This window comes from Diceros bicornis, chromosome 2, assembly GCF_020826845.1.
Source record: "Diceros bicornis minor isolate mBicDic1 chromosome 2, mDicBic1.mat.cur, whole genome shotgun sequence".
NCBI lineage: Eukaryota > Metazoa > Chordata > Mammalia > Perissodactyla > Rhinocerotidae > Diceros > Diceros bicornis.
This window is the reverse complement of record NC_080741.1, coordinates 61,917,614-61,934,565: the sequence shown is the minus strand read 5'-3', so window position 1 is coordinate 61,934,565 and position 16,952 is coordinate 61,917,614. Positions and strand designations below refer to the sequence as shown.

Sequence of the window (16,952 nt, the reverse complement as noted above, 5' to 3'; positions counted from 1 at the left end):
AGGTGGGTATAGTAAACTCACGTAAAGTGCCTGGCACAACACAGAAGACTAGTAAAACTTCACTAAGCAGTAGCTAGTATTTTTATTGTGAAAGGAAAGTTAATGATTCAATGTGAATTACATTCTAGGAGTTCTAGTGAACTCTTTTTCCTACTTCCATTCTCCTCAGTTAAAACTGTAAACACTTTAGATGTAGTAGCTGTGGCCATTGTTTCAAATCTCTTTATGTGGATTCAAGTAAAGAGGAAAGAGAAAATAGGTAGTAGTGCCAGATTGAATTCCAGGAAAGTGTGAGACTGTTAAACCTTGCCAATCATTATTAAAAAAACAAAATTTTTTGCCCACTTTCATGATTTGATCTTTTATTTAATCTATTTCTCTATGTACATATGTCCAAGATTTGTTTTCACGTATTTATTATTTACTACTATAATGATATGCTTTCCTCGGTACACAGAGATATTTTATAATAAGGCTGATATTTATTGTGCATCTACTTCCTGCCATGCCTCCTACTTATACCTCACAAGCATCATCTCATTTAATCCCCACAACAATCCCGCAAGGGAGGAACCATTCCAGAGCATCAAGAGGTTAGGCATCTTGCCCAACATTTCAGAGTAACCAGCAGAACTAGAACTGGAAGACTATACTCTTAATCAGTACGGGCCCATAATCCTCTCTCCTTAGCCTTGGCTGAGCCTCCCTTTTATGTCCATTTCTGCCGTAAATACATTAATATAGTATTTCAAGGAGGTTGAGAGCACTGTCCAGGACAGCTGGGTGATCCACATAATAACAGAGGTGACCATGTTGGCCTCAGGGCTGATGAACCCTGAGGTTCCAGCCTTCCAGCAATTTCCATGGCCTCAGCCTCCATCCAGCCACCATCCGCTCTCTCCTCTGTACCACTGTAATAATCTCCTCACTGGTCTCCCTGCCTTCTCTCTTGCCCCTTCCATCTATAGCACACTCACCACCCAGCATCCACTAGGATCGTCTTAAATAGAAATATAATCATGTCAATCTCCTGCATACAGCCCTTCCATAGTTTTCCATCTTTATTTAGAATGAGTATATTAACGATTAATTAACGATTTACCCATTTAAAAGATCACCCTGTCTGCTGCATAATGGGTGGAGTATAGGGGGAAGAGTGAAGGCAGGGAGACCAATTAGGAGCCTATTGCCTTGGCCCAGGTGGAGAGGATGATGGTTTGACTAGGGAGTAGCAGTAGAGATAGAAATAGGTGGGATATTATTTAGAAGGAAAACTCAAAGAACTTGACGATGGTTTGTATGTCTTTATGCAATGTTTTAAAATCTCATCAGAAATCTTTATAGAGATCGCCCTGGTTTCCCAAGAGCATGGCATTCAAAACCAATTGATTTATAGCAAATATTTATTGACCATATATAAGGAACTGTGCTAGGAATCTAAAAAGAAGAGAAAGGTCCTGTTCTAAGGATTTAGAAAGAAGGAACAATGTTCCTTCCCTCAAGGAGCTCATAGTCCAATAGGTGTAGCAGTGTGATCACTGCAACAGCAGAATTATCTACAGGGTCCAGGAGGCGGTGACATCAAGGTAGGATTTAAACTTAGGAAGACTATGAGTTCAAACATAAGCAGCCAGGAGAAAGCATTTCAGGCAGCATAACATGTGCAAAGTTATAGAGATGTGAAACTTCACACTGGTGTGACCAGGAATTACAGATAACATAAGGTGCAGAAGCTGAGTCTAGAGGGTTAAGCAGGGCCAGAAAATGAAGAGGTTTTTAGGCCAGGTCAAGATGCTGGGTTTCCTCTCTATAGGCTATTTCCCCGAGTGTATTTATACCCCTGATGGTACACAAGATCATTTTAGTGGTATACAGACAAGCATGTATTAGTTAAATAGTTACATATGTATTTTAATGTTTGTTACATAATGTATATCTAGTATACCAAGCTATAATATAAAATTTCCTTTCAAAACAAATCTGTTCATGTTAAATGAGTCAATTTGAAGAAAAATGTCAAGTAAATCATAGAATAGATGGACAGATATGGGATAAGTCATGAAAGTGGAATGTAAGTGGCCAAAGTTTGGGGCTCCCTTTCTGTAAAAAGAGAAGACCCAATGAAGGAGTTTCAGCAGGGAAAGGCATGATAGGATGTGCAGATGGTAGGATCCATCTCATGGCCAAGAGGAGGATGAAAATCATTCTGATATCCCTGAAACACATTAAGAGCTTCATCTATAGTTATCCATGGAAGCAAAAATGTGGGCTGGGACTGAAATAGTGGAGGTGTGAAGTGCACAGACTGAGCAGAGTGAAGAACTTTCCAGGAGGTAAAAATCAACTGCACTTGGCAATTGAGGAAGAAGTGTGAGGAAACAGAAGGACCCAGGATGACTCCTGGGTTTCTGGCTCGAAGGTCTGAGTAGATTTTGGCCACCAGCCACTCCTAAGAGCCCCTGAAATTTATCAAACAGTGTAAATTTTAATTAGATGCATTCTTCATTATGTTCCAAAGCAGAAATTCCATCTGCGTCTAGGTGAAGTGAAGATTTGGAAATTGTCTGGTTGGTTTTGATAGCAGGTAAAGCCAGCTTTGGAACTTGAGTATTTGAATGCATTTGAGTATGACCAGATCTCTCCTCACTTGGTCCAATAGGGCGAAAACCACCAGCCTCGCTTTCTTGTTCAAGGCCAGTTCAACATGTAGCCAGCCATTCACAAGGCCAAAGAGATAATTCATGAATGAATTAGTAATGCTAATCATAAAATCTCCAGACAGCTTTGACCTATGCCTCTATAGTTCTTAACCCTTCTTTTTACTTCATTTTTATGTATAAAGATTAATTTCCATCAACAGAAGAGCATATGTGGGGAGTGGTAGGGGGAGGACTTTCTATGTCAACGTGGAACTTTCTCCCTGTAATACACCTGCATTTCCCAGAATTACAAGAAAAGAAAGTGAAGGGAGGTTTTCCTGAATGAAACTTGACAAGAGGTGAAAGAGCTAGAGTTGTGAGATTTAGCACTCTTTTTTTTCTCTCTTGTGCAACACTTTTCAGGAGTTTCCCTACCTAAATCTTTTAACACATATATAAATTAAGTCGCATGTAACATTTTCTGAAGTGCTTTCTGGAATCAATCAAGGACTCTAAGTCAAGTCTGATGATGGGCCACAATTCCTTCTGTAAGTGGAAATGAACCTTGCCTGCTATTCCTTACTCTCAACCCCACAGCTCCAAGATCTGCTTTCTGTTTCTGAGCCACGTGCATTTCCTCGTTTATGAGTACCTACCTTCATGGTAAAGTGTGTTAAACAATGCACTCGCTCAAGCATTAATGCAACTCTGGTCTTTTTCCTGTTCCTTAGGTACTTATGGGCCATCGGTAAGAATGTCTGGAAGAGATGGAAGAAAAGATTTTTTGTATTGGTGCAGGTAACACTTCAACTCTAATAACAGTCTTAAGAGCCATCAGTTTTAAGGATTTGATTAATTAATGTTTTAATTAATTAATGTTTTTAATTGAGGTATAAGTTGCTTAAGTGTACAAAGCTCAAGCATTTAGCTCAATGAAGTTTTACATATTATATACCCATGTAAACACCATTCAGAGGAGTATAGAATATTTCTAGTAACCAGAGAGCTCCCTTGTGCTCCTTTTCCTATTTTTATCACTTTAAAATTTTAAAAATTAACGCATGCTCATTATTTTTTAATTCTAACAATACAGAATTATACAAGATAAGTAGGAGGAAAAAACTCTCACCCCTGTCAGTGATGGAGGACCCCAGGGAGGGAGCAAGCCTGTGCCTGTTTAGGGCAATAGGAACAGTAACATTGTTTTAGAAGAATTTGCTGGGGTTTTTTGCTTTTTTTTGTATGTGTGAGGAAGATCGGCCCTGAGCTAACATCTGCCAATCCTCCTCTTTTTGCTGAGGAAGACTGGCCCTGGGCTAACATCCGTGGCCATCTTCCTCCACTTTATATGGGACGCTGCCACAGCATGGCTTGCCAAGCGGTGCGTCGGTGCACGCCCAGGATCCGAGCCGGCGAACCCCAGGCCGCCGCAGTGGAGCGCGTGCACCCAACCACCTGCGCCACCGGGCCGGCCCTGAATTTGCTGTTTTTAAAGGCGCTAAGATAGTCCTTATGAGAAAAGTCAGAATTTAGTTGGACTTTTTGCATCTATTTTATTGTTTAGTATGTTTGATTTTTAATGACCTAAGGAAGAGCACTCCATTCTCCTTGATGCTTGGGGCTTTCAAAAGTCTTGTCCGACCTCCTATAACTAGGTTTAACAGTCTGGAAACTTTCCAGATAGACTCTTTTTTTCCTTAGCCAAAGATAACCAAACTCTCATGTTGTTCTGCTACTTCCTTTTTGAAAAAACGAATCATTGTAGACATTTTTCCATGTTTGCTCATATAGCTCTGGCTCTAATACCTATAGAATTTTCCTTTTTTATTTCTTGTGATGAGAACTTTTAAGATTGAATTGCTTAGCAACTAGAATTTTCCTTTTTGATGGACTTCCGGACTTCCCCAATTGAGACTATTATTAGCCATGCAGCATGGAACATCTATGTATATACGGAAACAGATGTAGATGCAGATATTGATTTTAATAATACATTAGTAATATATAAATAGCATCTTTGCTCTCTCTCGTGTTTCTTAAAAAAAAAAAAATTTTTTTAAGAAAAAAATTTCCAGGAATAGTAATACATGTCCTCGAAAACCTCTCCCCCTTTTGTGCGGGGGGGTTGTTTGCTTTTTGCATCAGGATTTTTCAGTTTACAAAGGAATTTGCCATTGCCTCTTTTTAATTTGCAGGCTCCACCAGAGCATGTAAACTATAATTCATTTTTCAAAAGTTTGATTTATGCTGTATTCTGAAAGACATCACGAAGTGAGTCAACTTGTAATTTAGTGACTAAAGGTGTTTATTGGGTTACTGTGTTGGCTGTAAGCACTGGCTGGTATTTAGAGCACTATCAGTTCTGAAACCTCACTATAAAGCAACTGCCTCTTAGGTCTAAATGGTCTTAAAAGTTCCACCAACCCTGAGCTTCTAAGATGAGTCTTTCCACAGATCTACTCAAGTCTCTGCTGTGCCGCTAACACAAAATGCCTCTCTCTAGCCATAAGCAGGAGGTTGATAATGTTTACTGTCATGATTGCTTGAAGTTGTTTGAAAATCCTAAGAGGAAGAGAACACGTCCATCACTAGCCTCCTCAAAATCATCTCCCCTCCGGCCCCTGTCCCACTCTCTCTCTGTCTCTCTGTCTCTGTCTCTGTCTCTGTCTCTGTCTCTCTCTCTCTCACACACACACACACACACACACACACACACAGAGTCTACATTTTTGTCTGTAGTGCAGGACTGTTCAAATTCTCCCTAAGTGAGATTTCCTTTTAGTGCTACTACCTTGGAGAACCAAAAGATAGATTGTAAATGGACTTCCGACAAGCCAGGGACAAAGGACTTCTCAGAGGGGTGCTGAACCAAAGCAGCGATTCCATTTTTAAGGATCAGGGCTAAAATTACTATGGCTGTGGCTGGAGTCCAGCCCACCAACTGTGAAAGGACTGTAGCAGTTGCAGGGGATTTCTGTGCCAGAGACTTGTGTCCTACACCATGAGATGGTGTTCGCCAGGTAGGGGCCTGGACCACCTGCACTGGGTGCTGTTTAAAATGCAGATCGCAGGGCACCATCTAGAAGACTCTGATGCAGTAGGTCTGGGATGAGGCCTTGTACATTTTACAAGGGCACCAGGAGATAACAATGCAGGTTGTCCAGAGACCACCTTTGGAGAAATATTTCCTCAGTGGTCTTTGTCTCTTTCAAAGTGAAGACTCCCATTCCCTTTAGACCACACCCTCACAGAGTCTATGTTCTCCATGGAGTTGAGCATCAGAGTAGCTAAACAGATGATTATATGCAAATGACATGACAAGGCCTCCTCACTGCGTTCCTTGAAATTCCAATATATGCCCTAAGAACATGCCTGCAGACTGTAACCCAAGGATTAAGGGGAAATGGGTCTTTAGCACCCCAAGTCAAGAAATTGCTAGATAAACTCATTCTAAACCCCAGGGGCCATAGTAAGGACCAAACACATTGATCACCATTGTCAGGAACTGTGACCAAACCAATGCTAATGAAGAAGGTGCCAATTCCATAGAGCTCCTCCTGAGCTCCCTACCTTGGGTGTGTAAGGGGAGGAGTGGAAACAGCCAACTCATCATCCCTACCAGGCTAGAAAGTCTCATCTCGACCGTCTTTTCATTTTTAAATATTTTTCTTCTATGCTAAAAGATTGCTAGTTAAAATCAGTTTTTGATTGGTCTTCAGCCAAAGTATTTCTGAGATACTTTTCCCCTTTTAGTACCATATGAACCATCATATTCCATGGTTCCTCTAATAATGCTAATAATTGCTTATATTTATATGATCTCTCAGAGTTTCCAAAGTAGTCATCAAGCTGGTCTTCACAACCTTTCTGTTCTACAGTGAGGACAAGTCTTATCCCCATTTCACATTGGAGGAAACTGAGGCTGAGATGGTTAAATGACTTGCCCAAGGTCAATGGCTCATAGGCAGCCAATGTGAAACCTAACACAGGTCTTCTGATGCCAAATGCCTTCCATGACTCTAAGCACTTAAGTGGGACTAGCGCTCAAAGATATTTATGTGTATACAATGTTCTAGGACTCACTTACCTTGCATCAGATAGAACTAATGTGGTCCCTAAATCCATACCCTATTTCTGATTCCCTACAGATAATATGATGACTAAAAACTCTGACTGTTCCAGCTTTCAGAAAAATCACTAAATCTGAATGAGATAAAATATTGTCAGATAATGTAAAATGCCTTGCACTGCAACAGTTGTCACCCAGGAAACAATATTAAAATAAGTTAACCATGAAAGTGAATTGTAAGACAAATAAGTAGTTGAGAGATTTTTAACTCTGAACTCTGTTCAGTTTTTCCCACTCAACTTCACAACTGCCCTAAAGGCAACTGCCTGTATCTAAATTCTGTTTGCAAATGACAACAAGCAACCCAACCTAGCTTAAGTTTTAAAAGGAGAAGAACTGTATTGGTTAGTTAATTAAATTAGTCATTAACTAAAGAGTCTTCTGGCATGGCTAGGTCCAGGGCTTAAACAAAGTTATCAAGACTCACACTGTCTATCTATACTATCTCTTGACTGTGCTTTCCTCTGAGCTGGCTTCACCCTCTAGCAAGCTCTCTCCTTGCAGGGGACTCTGGCAAATCAGTTTAGCAGCTCCAGAGGAAAGACAGCTTTTCATTCCCAGCAGTTCTAGCAGAGGCCCTGATTGAGATTTCATTGGCCCGATGTGGTCATGTGCCCATCCCTGCACCAGTCACTGCAGCCAAGAAGATGTGATGCCGATTGGCCAGGCCTGGGCTATATATTCCACCCACCTTACCTCCAGTTAGACACAACTAGCCCTACACAAACTATATGGGCTGAAAATGGAGAAGAGGGTGATTCCCTAAGGAAATCAGGATTCAGTTACCAGAGGGAAATGAATGCTCTGCATGCAACCATAAGAAATGTCTCACAGTTGTTATCATCATCTCCATTTAAGGATGATGAAACTGAGTCCCAGCAAAGTTAACTGAACTGCCAGGGGTTCAGTTAGAACATAACGCATCTGAGAATCAAATCCAAGTCTGTATAGCTCCAAAACCTATTCTCCCTGTACTTCACCAAGTGGCCTTCATGTCGATGTCAATCAGGAGGCTGGGATTTAGACTCTGTGATCCTTCATTCACAACCATATCACATTAAAAATGCTCCTTGCAGGGGCTGGCCCGGTGGTGTAGTGGTTAAGTTCACACACTCTGCTTTGGTGGCCGAGGTTTCGGATCCCGGGCATGGACCTATGCACCATTTATCAAGCCATGCTGTGGCAGGCGTCCCACATATAAAATAGAGGAAGATTGGCACAGATGTTAGCTCAGGGCTGATCTTCCTCACCAAAAAAAAAAAAAAAAATCCTTGGTCCCAGGAATTATGTGCTTCACATCATAAAAATTTTCTCCATCCTCAGATCTTGGCTCAATCAGTCAATGCTTCCTCATGAAAACCTTCCCTGACCACCTAACTAGACCAAATGCCCAAGCTCTTACAGTACCATATAGCTCTCTTTTTTATACTTATCACCATTAAAGTTACATATTTCTGAGATAATGTGATTAATGCCTGCCTTCTCAATAGATGCGAAGGCAGGAATCATATCTGGTTCTGTACATCTTTATATTCCCAGCACCAAACACATTACCTAAGTATTTCTTAAATGAATGAATGAATGAATCTGCCATAAATAATGAATTCTTTTCTAAAATGTATGTATGTGAACTTTGGACAAGGGCTAGTGACCATGGCTCAGTAAAAATAACAGCTAAGTCATTCTTAAAGAAAAATAAGGAAAGGGGCTTTAGACAAAACGTATTCTATCATTAGTCGTGTGTCCAAGTATTTTAGTCTTCCATGGGCGGTAGGAGGAAGAAAAGGGAGAGTCAGGGACAAGAAAAGACTGACCCTCTTATCTCATAACTGGACTCTCATTGCTAAATATAATTGAAACTGAAACCAACCTTAAAGTTTTCGGACAGCTCCTCTATGTTAAAACAGTGGTTCTCAAACTTGAATGTGCATTAAGAAATATCTGTGACAATTATGAAAAATATAGATTCCTGAGGCCCACCCTCACCTGAGATTCTGATTCAGTTGGTCTGACTCTGCATGTTTATTACCTACCCCCCCCCCCACATACACACACTCTAATGAGTCTCTGTCTGCTCTTTAAGAAACATTATTTCAAACCTTTTTCTGGTTTCAATAAGTGGTTCGAAATGAGCTAAGGGGTTGCTTGTGTGTCTGAGGTCCAGCCATCTTTAAAACAAAACCTCGAAGGCTATACCCGCAGAAGTCCCAACAGTCCATCCCATGATGCCATGAGAAGGTACATGCCAGCTGAAAATCACAAAGATGTAACAACTGTAGTCCTATAAAAGCCCTTCTCTCCAAAGTGCACTTTCAGATGTCTGCTGGTCATTTGAGATCACTAGATCTCTATGTTTTCTGTTGTTCTAGTCCAGCCTCTCTGGCAGAGGTGGCCAACTCTCTGACTTCTAGCATGTATTTTAGGCTCTTCTAAGCCATTCTTACAACAGTGCTCACTATCTCAACTTTTCATCGAAACACAGTTTAAATAGAATTCTACTGTGACAAAGAAGCATGCATTTCATTGGGAATAGCTTTCACTTTGTGATGTCTTGTGGAAGCTTAAAAAAAATCAAAAAGCTCCCAGACCTTCGCTATTCCCTCACCCTTCAAGCTCTCTAGAAAAAGTGAGCTTCCCCCAAAACTCGCCATAATTAGAATTATTCAAAGAGAAGTCGTTTCTTCTCCCCTCCTTTATTTCCTAAAGTAGGTCGCCAAACCCCAAATTAAAATGGTCCTCGTAAACCAACTCAAGGTTATTTTAGCCCAAAGTTAGTCATGAACAACTTCAGCATTATTCCCAGAAGAGGGCAGCAGCATACAGCACTCCAAGAAGAAGCACCCGGAACAGAAAAGGAGAAATGCAAAAGCCCAAAGCGTGTAGTAACAGTAAATGCATGAATCTTGCAAAAACACCCTTCTGTTGTGATATTTTTCTGATGTCAAGTGAGTGTCTGCAACACTCTATTTGTTTGGCTAATCATCACGTTAGCCAACTATGTCATCTCTTGGGTTGCCAGAGACAGGTAAAAATCACCACACAGCCCTTCTGGGGACATCTGTGATCACTATCATGCTGGGGGCGTGGGGATCACTTCTCCATGGGACCAGTAACCGATTGGGAAGGCCTGGTGCTTTGCTTGGAGTAACATATGTAAATTTGGAGAAAAACCCTCTTTATTGGATTATGCATAGCTTCCTAGAACAAATTAGACTCAATTAGTGAATGCCCATTATATGATAGATTTTGCTTATGAGGAGACGAATATAACCAAGATGTATGACTCCCGGGGCCTGCCTTCAAAGGATTTATAATCCAGTAGGCAAAGAAGCCTACTCAGCCAGTCTATATTAGAATATTAGTGCCACATGCGAGGAAACTGCTTACATAAGTGCATATATGGAGTATTTGCTATGGGAGTGTCATGCATGCTGTATAGCCCTTCACTGCTCAGTTAACAATAACTGAGCAATAATGAGATGCAGGTAAAATACAGAGGAGGACTCTGAGATTTAAATAGGCAACAGCTTATCAGAGGTGGGATGGGGCCCCAGCCCTATGTGACTCCCAAGCTTGCACTCACTGTTAACCTTCCTTTTTTAGGAAAAGAGGATGTTATTGGTTGTTCTGCTTATTATGAAGAATAATACGTATCCACTTATGAAAATACTCTTAGTGATCTGACCTTATGTTTCTGTTGACGCCCATCAAGGTCTTGTAATATAAGGAGCAGGTGCTGCAAAGCATGTACGTTATAAAGAAACCCAAGTTAGGCAGAAAATTTTCACCAGGAACCAATAGAGGGCAGCAATAGATAAACCAACCAATAAAACCATCTCCCCTGGACTCCCTTTATCTCACCGCTGGGATCTTTAGGCCACTGACAGTGCAGGAGATGCATACAGGGCTTGAGAGTGCCAATTTCTTATCACCGTTAAAAAAAAGACAAATTTCACCATGGAGAAAGAGACTAAAAATGTCCCTAGCAGGGATCAAAGTTCACTTAGAAAATGTCTGTTGTAATAAAAGGAACTAAGAGATGAGGGATGTGGTACTCCTTCGCCAAGACATTTGACATCCATGGATGGTAAATATGCCCATGAGCTTTTAGCCTGAAGCCTGAAGGATGCTTGCTCTCCCATGGGCTCCTTGCAGATGAGCCAGATGTAGAAATGCTAAGTATCGATGCTGGGTCTGGATGCACCGTGACGACAGGGTCCTAAGGCCGGCCTGCAGCTGCGGAGCACCTGCCTGGCACGGGCACAGATGTGCATATTGGTAGTCAGGGCAGCGCCAGTGACAACAGCCATGCCATCGGGGGCTGAGGATGGCTCTACTATGACTGGCACCTAGTGATCGAGCACTCATTGCTTATGACAGCGTGTCATTCCTGCACTTGTCTGAAATGAAGGGAAGACTTTTCAAAGCAACCAAAAGCATTCCTTCAGCGGGAGGAGGGGAATAAGACATATCACTTGATGCTGAGAATTGGCCTGCAAAAAATAAAATGCTAAAAAGAAAGTCGAGGTATAAATAAATGAATAACTAGTTCCTAACTTCTGCCCAAGGCCTGTGTTGTGTCTCTAAGCATGGCAGTCTCAGCCAGGGCCATAGTCATATTAGGTAGAACCTATAAAATTGCTGTTATTCAATCAGTTTTTCCCTACAAAAATGACAATTTCATGTAGCTTAACCCAATTAAAAAAGCAGCAATAATGATAATTGCTAACTTTTATCCAGCACTTACTAATGCGCCAGGAAAAAGATTCTAAGTGCTTTCAGCGTGTGAGCTCATACAGTCCTCACAATCAGCCAGCGAGGAGGCGGGTTCTCAGATTATATCCAGTCTGCAGATGAGGTAACAGAGGACCAGAGACGTTAAGTAACTTGCTCAAAGTCACACGGTTTAGAGGTAGCAAATCTCAACGTGAACCCAGCTCCTGGGTACAGGACCTTGGGGGAAAGGATCTGGTTGAATGGGAGGGTTTCTTCAGGGAAGATGGGCTCTCAGGGACCAAACTCACAGTCTGTGCTTTTCCTTCCCAGGTCAGTCAGTACACGTTTGCCATGTGCAGTTATCGGGAGAAAAAAGCGGAGCCTCAGGAACTTCTACAACTGGATGGCTACACTGTGGATTACACCGACCCCCAGCCAGGTACCCGGCCACCCTATAGGCCATGAACCCACAAAACCCTCCCCCTTTCCAAATCAACCGGCAGCTATTTGCTGGGCACTTACCCCATGCTAGGCACTAAGCCGAGTTACTAGGGTTTCCCAGGTGACCACAACAGCCGCAGGCCCTGATCTTATGGAGTTTCCACCCTGGTTGAATAAATGCCATCCCAACCCAGGGCTTTGGTTTGACTGAAGGGATCCTAGTAAAACCAAAATGAAAACATAGTACATTTTTCTTTTACATAGCTGTGCCCACGTCAAGTATGTACTCCCTCCTAAAATGCTAAAAAAAAAATTCCCGGAAAAGAAGTTCTATATGTACACCAACGACAACGTGTGTGTGTGTGTGTTGGTGTGTGTTATTTTTCATCAGTGATATGTGGGCTTGGCAGGTACGTATTTTGTCTCCGTGTCCAAGTGAGCCTGCCCTGCACATCCATATCCACAAACTACAATTCAAGGTTAGCTGATGGCACTTGAAAAGAAAGCCCCCGCTAAAAGTCTTTTTTCCTAAGAGGACACCAATACACAAGCATAGACATCCAAGATCCTAAGCCTTATGTAACTAAGAGAACCACACAAATGGTAGTATTTCTCATAAGTTCTACATTGCATAAGTTCTACATCCTGCCCCCTCACACCTCTCCCCCCACCCATTTTATCTTTTTCCCAGAAAAAAACGAATAGAAATCAGCCTCAAAGAACCTTCAAAACAGGAGGGGGGGGTGCGAAATCATTTCAGCATATTAATGAACAACAAGCCCCAACAGCCCTCTCCCAGAGAAGTCTATTTTTGTGCCAAATCTGCACAAGGGAAGCATTTCCAACCATACTGCATTATTTGGCCCAAAACCTTTTTTTCTCCTCCCATATTGCTCCTCCACACGCAACAAAATACACATAAAAGAAAAACAGAGTTTGAGAGAAGATGGGGTGTTAACCTGAAAAGGTGGGGTAGAGAAGGCCTAAGGCCTAGCCCACTTCGGAAAATTAGCATCTTCAGCATCTCAACCCTGAGTGACTTGGACCAGCCCCACCCCCTTGGACTCCCATGGGTAATTAGCGTCCTGCCAGAGCATGATACAAAGCTGACCACATAAGGCATGAATTAAAGGCTCTGCCTGGAAATCCTTCATAATAAATAGAACCTACGAGTTTGAAACAGTTTCATGTAACATCTCATTGAAAGGATGTGGCTCCTGCATTAAAAAACCAGCCTTCAGGGTATTCTGTGGTGGTTTGCGTTCTTCTCAAACTGTTGAGTTTTCTTCGGAGAAATAGGTTCTGGCTTTCCTAGACCTGCATTTTAAAGTGGAAACTAAAGGGCCAATATGAGAAGGAGACACAATACCGTTTAGTGACAGTATTTCCTTGTAAGCCAGTTCACTCCTCCTTTCCTCTACGTGATTGCAGGTGGACCTTACCAAACCCCACCAAGTAGACAGGACCAGGATTTTCATCTCGTCTCGGGAGGAGGAAAAAGAGCTGGGACTTGGGGTCTAATCCATGTCACCTTTTGGCACTTAGAGTAAAACATAGCTGTGTGTACATCTATAGCAAAGTTCGAGCTGTTGTTCTATCACATGAAAGCAGAATTCTCTTCCTACAGCAGGGAGGGCAGGAAGGGGAGAGAAAGCTGTTCTGTCTAATGGAAAAGGAGTAGCTCTGCACATATATTATGAAAGCTTCTTTTCTTTTTTCACATTGATCTCATGGGATATCATTTATAAATTCCTTTACTGAAGATGTAAATGGAAAGTAAATTGAGGGGCCGGCCCCGTGGCTTAGCGGTTGGGTGCGCACGCTCCGCTGCTGGCGGCCTGGGTTCGGATCCCGGGCGCGCACCGAGGCACCGCTTCTCCGGCCATGCTGAGGCCGCGTCCCACGTACAGCAACTAGAGGGATGTGCAACCATGACATACAACTATCTGCTGGGGCTTTCGGGGAAAAAATAAATAAATAAAATTATTAAAAAAAAAAAAGTAAATTGATTACGTTCTTGAGAATAATAAGCAGCTTCTTCTCTGCCTTTCCATGTGCCAAGTCCTATTTATTTCCAAAGTAATGTTTGATTGAAAATGGAGACTTAAATACTCCCGAATGTCATAAGAAAATTCTACCTCAGAATTTCTTAAAGAGTGACTGTTCAAAATAGAAGTTCCTGGAACCCCGATCGTAACCCGTGAACCAGAGGTGGGAGGGCAGAATCCTCATAGTTAAACAAGCTTGGTAGGGGATTCTTATGCACAGTCAAGTTTGCCAGCTGGAGATGGAAGTAATGCACAATTTAGCCAATGTCTTCAGAGATTTGGAGTCTCCTCAACTGCTCCATGAAAGGTGAGTGTGCAAATGGAGGAGGACTTCTGAGTCCATCTTTCCCCCCTCCTGTGTTGGCTTTGTCCAGGTTGTCAATGGAACCACCTGGTGGAGATGTTAACGGGGTAGGTAGCCTTGGAGCCGTGGATGCCTTTGACTTTGTACCAGCCTGGGAGCCAAATGGCCACTCAAGCACAAGCATTTGTAGTAAATCAACTCTACCTGTTTAGGGTCTTTGAAATGTTAATTTAGGGAATTGGTAAATAATTGTATGTAAGTTTTACATACAAGCTACTTATTTTAAGCTAAAAATGAAAGTGTTTCACTTTACCTTTCCCTGGGTATAGTTTGGAGAGTATGTGACAATCTCTCAATTCCTATCAGATTAAGTAATTAATTAGTCTTTAAATAAAAGAATATTCATTCAAAATAATTCAATGGCACAATTTAAATGACTATATTAAATCGTACACAACTTTACCATTATAAATAGACTATGTCCATGAGGATTGTTGAAACAGCAATTCCTCCTCCCTCCAGGGAGCTGGCCAGCATTCCTTGCCTGGTCTGCCTCTGTCCATTCCAAGACATGTCCCCTTGTTCTGGACAGGTCCTACCTGTGGGCTGTCCTCCACATTCTCCTTGGCTCTCCATAGCCCATGCACTGTTACACATCGTATTTTGCAGATTCAGTTCCCAGCATTGCTGCCTTGTCTAAGACTCTGCTGCCTTGAAGCATGTGTCAGTGTTCATTTTGCTTTCTCCTCCTTTGGTTTTCTTTCAACTAGGCTGCTCTGCTCTCTCCTTGCTCTCATTGGTGTGTCCTTGGTCTCCCATGCTTTCTGAAAGGGCTCTGTTACTCTCCACTGCTGTCATGGCCATTGCTTCTGCTGCTTTGGATGTTTCTCTTTGTCCCCCACTCACTCCATGATTAGGCTTTATTATGTTGTTAGTAACTAACCCTCAGAGAGCTGTTACTGTGTGCCAGGCCATGCTATTCCATGCTTTGCAGTAGGATAGCACAGTGGTGTCTATGATCATCAGCTCTGGAGCCAGACAGCCGGAGTTAGAAGTCCAGCTCTGATGCTTCCAACCCTACTCTGTGTTCATGGGTTAGTTACCGCCTTCTCTGTGACTCAGTTTCCTCATTTATAAAATGAGAATAATAATACTTACTTCTTAAGGCTGTTGGGAGGATTAAATAAAAATTTGAAAACTTTTAGCATCTTTCTATCTCCACCTCTCACTTTCCAAAGCAACCCCATTAACTGACTTTCTGATAGTAGCTCCAGGAACACAGCATCCCCAACCCCAGCTGCAGGCACTGGGGGAGAGAGGAGGGATGTGTTAAGGGAAAGTACCCATCCAGAGATGTCTAGCCTGGCCTTCACTGAGAGTGTCAAAGTAGCTTATCCCAAAGATTACCCTGAGGCTAGACTACAGAAGGTCTATTGACCCACTCTTCCTATTAGCACCCAAGTGCTCACTTTTCAGAGCTTAAAGCATCCCTCAAAGCTCTTCTTCTTCCTCCTTTCCCTCCAGAATTTTCCTTCTTGTCATGCCATCCATTTGTTTCATCAGGTTTTCCCAGCTTGCTAACTGCACATTTTCCTACACAAATCACACATTCTAAAACCTTCCATAAGAAATTAGGCAAAATATTCTCTCATAATCATAACCACCAAAAAGCTTTTATTAAAAATGCTATACCACCTCTATATAAAGAAGTAGCTGTGTATAAGTAGTGGCTGTTCTAGAATCCCTAGCAATTCTAGTGCAACACAATAACATACACCCACTCTTGTGGGAATTAACACCTAAGTTAATATAATTATCAGCACAATGGAAATTAATATCACCACAAATCTTTTCTAATGCCAAATGTCAAACAGATTAGTGACTGGACCTTGTTGGAAATTTGGGGATGCTAATCACCCCACTCATTCTCCTCTCAATATTTAACTGATAACTGAGGTGCGGATGGGGGACCTGATGAAGATATGAAGCTTTATTTCTGGCCAGAGAATACCCAGTAACCCCAAAATACAGGCTTTGAGAATATATTGACAGGCATGATGTAGCTTTGGCCCGAGCCCAAAGAGAAGCTTCCATCTCCCTCTCTCTAAATTTTAACCTTGAGAACTGCCTATGGAAAGAGATGGGTCTGTAGAGCATTCAATCATTCAACAACCATCTGCTAAACCCCTGTTATATGTCATGAACTATTCTAGGTACCAGGGATATAGCCGCAAACAAAACAGACAAAAACTGCTTGTCCTCATGAAGTAAAGTAAATTTTATAGTTTGTTAGAAGGTTATAAGAGCTATAGAGACAAAGTAAGCAAGACAAGAGAGATGGAGAATGAGGGGTGGAGGTCAGGGAAGGACTCAATGAGAAAGTGATGTATGAGCAAAGACATGAAGGGGAGGTGAGGATGTGAATCATGCAGATTCTGGAAGAAGAGTAGTCTAGGCACAGGAGACAGCAAGTGCAAATATCCTGAGGTGAGAACGTGCCTGGAGTGTTCAAGGAACAGCAAGAGGCCAGTGTGGCTACTGTGAAGTGCGTATACGTACACACTAGAGAGAGAGAAGAGTAGTGGGAGATGAGGGTAGAAGGAGTGGAGGGTCAATTCATGTGGGGCCTGGCAGGCCTTGTCAAAACCTAGACGTTTCCTCTGAGTGAAATGAGA

At 42.1% G+C, this 16,952-nt stretch overlaps 1 protein-coding gene across 4 annotated transcripts in view; it reads left to right on the top strand.

Moving 5' to 3' along the window:
- CADPS (calcium dependent secretion activator) overlaps window positions 1–16,952 on the top strand; it is a 436,212-nt gene that overhangs the window by 267,525 nt on the left and 151,735 nt on the right. For all 4 annotated transcript variants that reach the window (XM_058562346.1, XM_058562336.1, XM_058562329.1 and 1 more), the window contains exons 9-10: window positions 3,371–3,437; window positions 11,815–11,923. In XM_058562346.1, coding sequence (XP_058418329.1) covers window positions 3,371–3,437; window positions 11,815–11,923 — 176 coding nt within the window. The remainder of the gene's footprint in view (window positions 1–3,370; window positions 3,438–11,814; window positions 11,924–16,952) is intronic.